Source organism: Echinops telfairi, unplaced genomic scaffold (genome assembly GCF_000313985.2).
Source record: "Echinops telfairi isolate 266 unplaced genomic scaffold, ASM31398v2 ScPeMD7_31;HRSCAF=116, whole genome shotgun sequence".
NCBI lineage: Eukaryota > Metazoa > Chordata > Mammalia > Afrosoricida > Tenrecidae > Echinops > Echinops telfairi.
Genome location: NW_022103928.1, coordinates 30333196 through 30336757, shown reverse-complemented (window position 1 = coordinate 30336757; position 3562 = coordinate 30333196). Strand labels below are relative to the sequence as shown.

General features: G+C 42.0%; 1 protein-coding gene across 1 annotated transcript in view; it reads right to left on the bottom strand.

Annotated features, from left to right (window-relative positions):
- Positions 1-3532, bottom strand: part of HMCES (5-hydroxymethylcytosine binding, ES cell specific) — a 17209-nt gene extending 13677 nt beyond the window's left edge. The window contains exon 1 of the mRNA XM_013004552.2: positions 3082-3532. Within this exon, the coding sequence (XP_012860006.2) occupies positions 3082-3393 (312 nt within the window). The 5' untranslated portion in view covers positions 3394-3532. The remainder of the gene's footprint in view (positions 1-3081) is intronic.
- Between the last annotated feature and the right edge of the window lie 30 nt (positions 3533-3562).

The window sequence follows — 3562 nt, the reverse complement described above, 5'->3', positions numbered from 1 at the left end:
TAAAATAAAGTGTCAGTGATTCCAACTCTTAAGCTGCTTAGCAGAAGAAAAGACATGGTGATCTGCTTCCTGAAAGATTACAGCCTATGAGGCACTTCTAGATCTACTTGGTCATGAATCAGCCTGAGAGCATACAACTGTGGGAGAAACAATGCTAAGCTCTGTACTTCATACAGTTCCAACTCTCATGAAGCAAAAGCTATAACCATAAAACTCGTGTAATGAGGTATAGACTATGATCAAGGGGGATGCACAAGGTATTAATGGGACACTCAAAAGAAGAGTGTCTAACCTAAAGAAAAGTACGTTAGGACAGAGAGAAAGCCATTAAAAATATAAGATTCTATAGGATAAGAATCAGATAGTGGCTCATACAATGACTGTCTTTAATAATTGGGTTTTGTGTCGACTTGATTATATTTGTGGGAAGATGTGGGTAGAGTCCAACCTATCCATTGGGATACAGTTCCCACAACAAAGAATTATTCTGCCCAAAGTGTCAATAGGACTGAGGTTACAAAAGCGTGCTCTTTCAAATTCTAATGATCATCTTTAAAGGCATCTCTGGAATGTATTCAATACCAAACCCTCACTGCCAATGAGCTGATGCTGACTCACAGGCACCCGATAGGACAGGGTAGAACTGCCCGTGAGTTTCCGAGACGGTAGTGTTTACAGGAGCAGAAAGCCCTGTCTTTCTCCCTTGGTGGTTTCGAACTGCTGATCATGCAGATTGCATAACCACTACATAAGCAGGACCCCTCTAAATGTATTCCATGGACAAGTGTAACTAAACTTAAACATAAGGAACAATGAATAGAAAGTGTCTGGTGGCCTAATGGCTAAGTTGGACAGCTAACCAAAGGTCAGCACTATGAAATCACCAGCTGTTATTTGGAATTAACAAGTGAGGCTGTTTTGGGTTTGCCTTTGTTTTTTATAGAAGCCCAAGTGGGCTCCTGTAAAGATTGAGTCTCAGGAATTCAGTAAACTCCTAGGCTCATTGTGAGTCAGAATCAATTAGATGGCAGTGGATTTGGTTTTTGACTTGAGAAGCCAAAATACTGAAATATTACTCAGTACCAGTCATCTCTTCCTCCACCATTTTGGATTTCTGACCAGACAGCTGGTGGCACTGGGGTAGAAAAATGAAAGCGGAAACCATGTACAAATCAGTGGTTTCAAATGCAAATATTGCAATCTGCACTCGTGTGCTGGCCGTTGATGATCTGGATGAATGAACTCCTGATACGGTTCTCACTTTGCTTTACAATTTACAAGTCTGGGGAAAATAAGACCCCATATACTTATTAGGAAGGTTTACCAATCTTAGTAAAACTTAACAACAAATACATACTGGTCCAAAAGAAGGCTGGGCTTACTGGAGGCTCTACCCTCAGAAGTACTCAGGGGAGAGATGTCTGGACTTGAGTCACAATTCTGCTCCCATTGACTAATGATCTACAACAAATCACAACCTTCTATACCTGTCTATACATCTGTTAAACTTTTTTGGCCCTTCCAGTTAACATTTAATCTATAATTTAAAGAAAACCAAGGATAAAAAAGAGCAAGCTCACACATTTAGTCTGCTCTCCTCACTCCAATTATGCCTTATTCTGAGGCATTTAAAATTTTTCCTTTTCTTGTTCCAAGTTTCCCATGCTTATCTAACTTGATTCCCTCATTAATTTAAAAAAAAATTTCAATAAGGAAGTATGTGTCCTCTAAAAGTGACTCAAAGTAATTTAATGCAAATTACTTCAACCAAAGAGATCAATGTTATTTGGCATATTTATTTTAGAATTACTGTATCTGTATAATGTAGAAATAAGTCTTTTTAACTATCTTAAGAGTTCTGAAGGAAATGTACCAGAAATATATCCAACTTTATAAAGTGATTTCAACACGTGGGCCAAACATGCTGGGGGGCCAAAATTCAGGGGGGGAAATATTAATTTTTAGAAATATAGCAAGTGAATTTAAAACAATCAAGAGCTGGGAAAACTATTACCCTCAGGAATGACATAACTATTACAAGAGACACATACTAGACACATTCAAGATATAAGGTGAAGAACTAAAACATGATTATAATTATTGGTTACACTAACAGTGTGTGTCTAGTATAAGGTAACCAGACGTCCTGATTTTTGGAAAGAATGCATGACAAGCTAGGGAATGGTCTATTTGGTCCATATAGACCAAGTTTTAATCAAGAACACCCCCCACGCCCCCCACCCTCCACCCCACACCCCCACCACCCCTGGCAATGGTGTCCCGCTTTAAATCTGGTCACCTTAGTCTAATACAAGGAGGCTTCAAAAAGTCTGTGGAAACATTCCATTATCTTTCAATTCCATTTTTGGGGGGGTTTCTTTAAAAAATTTTTAAATGAAAAGATCATATTATTGGGGGCTCTTACAGCTCTTATAACAATCCATACACCAATTGCATCAAGCATATTTGTAAATATGTTGCCATCATTATTTTCTAAACATTTAACTTGCTATTGAGCCCTTGGTGTCAGCTCCTCTTTATTCCCCTTCCTCCTCCCCAACACACAAACTTTTTGAAGCCCCCACATATAAACATAATATCACAATTAAACTTCAGATAACTGAATTATATGCACCTGGTTCTAGTACACTTAAAATTAAGATTAAAAACAAGAGAAGCGTTTCAACATTCAAAATTATCTGAAATGTTTAAACTGATTTAAAATTAATCCCATCTCAGTCCTTAAGATTCTGAGTCTGGTCATGTGTTTAGGAAGATACTCAAATGTCCCTGATGATCAATTAGGATTAAAAGCTGGCCACCTTTAAAAAAAAAAAGGATTTTAAAATATAAGGGTTATGTAAATTTGACATTCATTCACTAAGGCCTTCGATAGCAAAGTTATTTAAATTGACCCTAAAGAATCCTAAGATTCTAAGGCAGCGATAAAACTTCTTTCAGTGAAGCCCAGGGAGGTTCTCAAAGTGGGGGCCACCATCTGTCAGGAAGGTCGTCTCAGGGGCTGCGCGTACACCAAACCACGAGGACCAGATGACCGTCCGGCAGCGATAACGTGGCTACCTTATCAAAGTGCAGTCGGGACAGCAGCACGGGGCTACTGGACTGCGGGCTCTTGTTGTAGGACGGCTGATACTTGTCGGCGTCTCTCCACTCGGGGACTTGCCGCCGGCCCTGCCGATCCCGGTAGGCACAAGCCCGTGTGAGCACCTCTCTGGGCAGGTGACAGGATGTCCGCCCACACATTCTCCAGCACCGCTCTCGACCTGGAAGTGACAGGACCTTAGGGAGAACGGGGCATCTCAGCTGCATCGCCGAGCCAGCCCAAAGCGCTGTCGCCGAGTAGGTTCCAACTGGGCGGGCCGCCCGGGGCATTCGAACCGCTGACTTTGCACCAGGACCCCTTCCTCCAATACATAGTGGGTCTGGCTGCTTTACGCCCGCGAGCACCCTCGAGGGCCCCGGGGTGCCCGCCCGCACATCACCCACTGTGGTCCCGACTAACGACTGCCTGGTTTTCCCGGACCTCCCCTCAGGGCAGGGG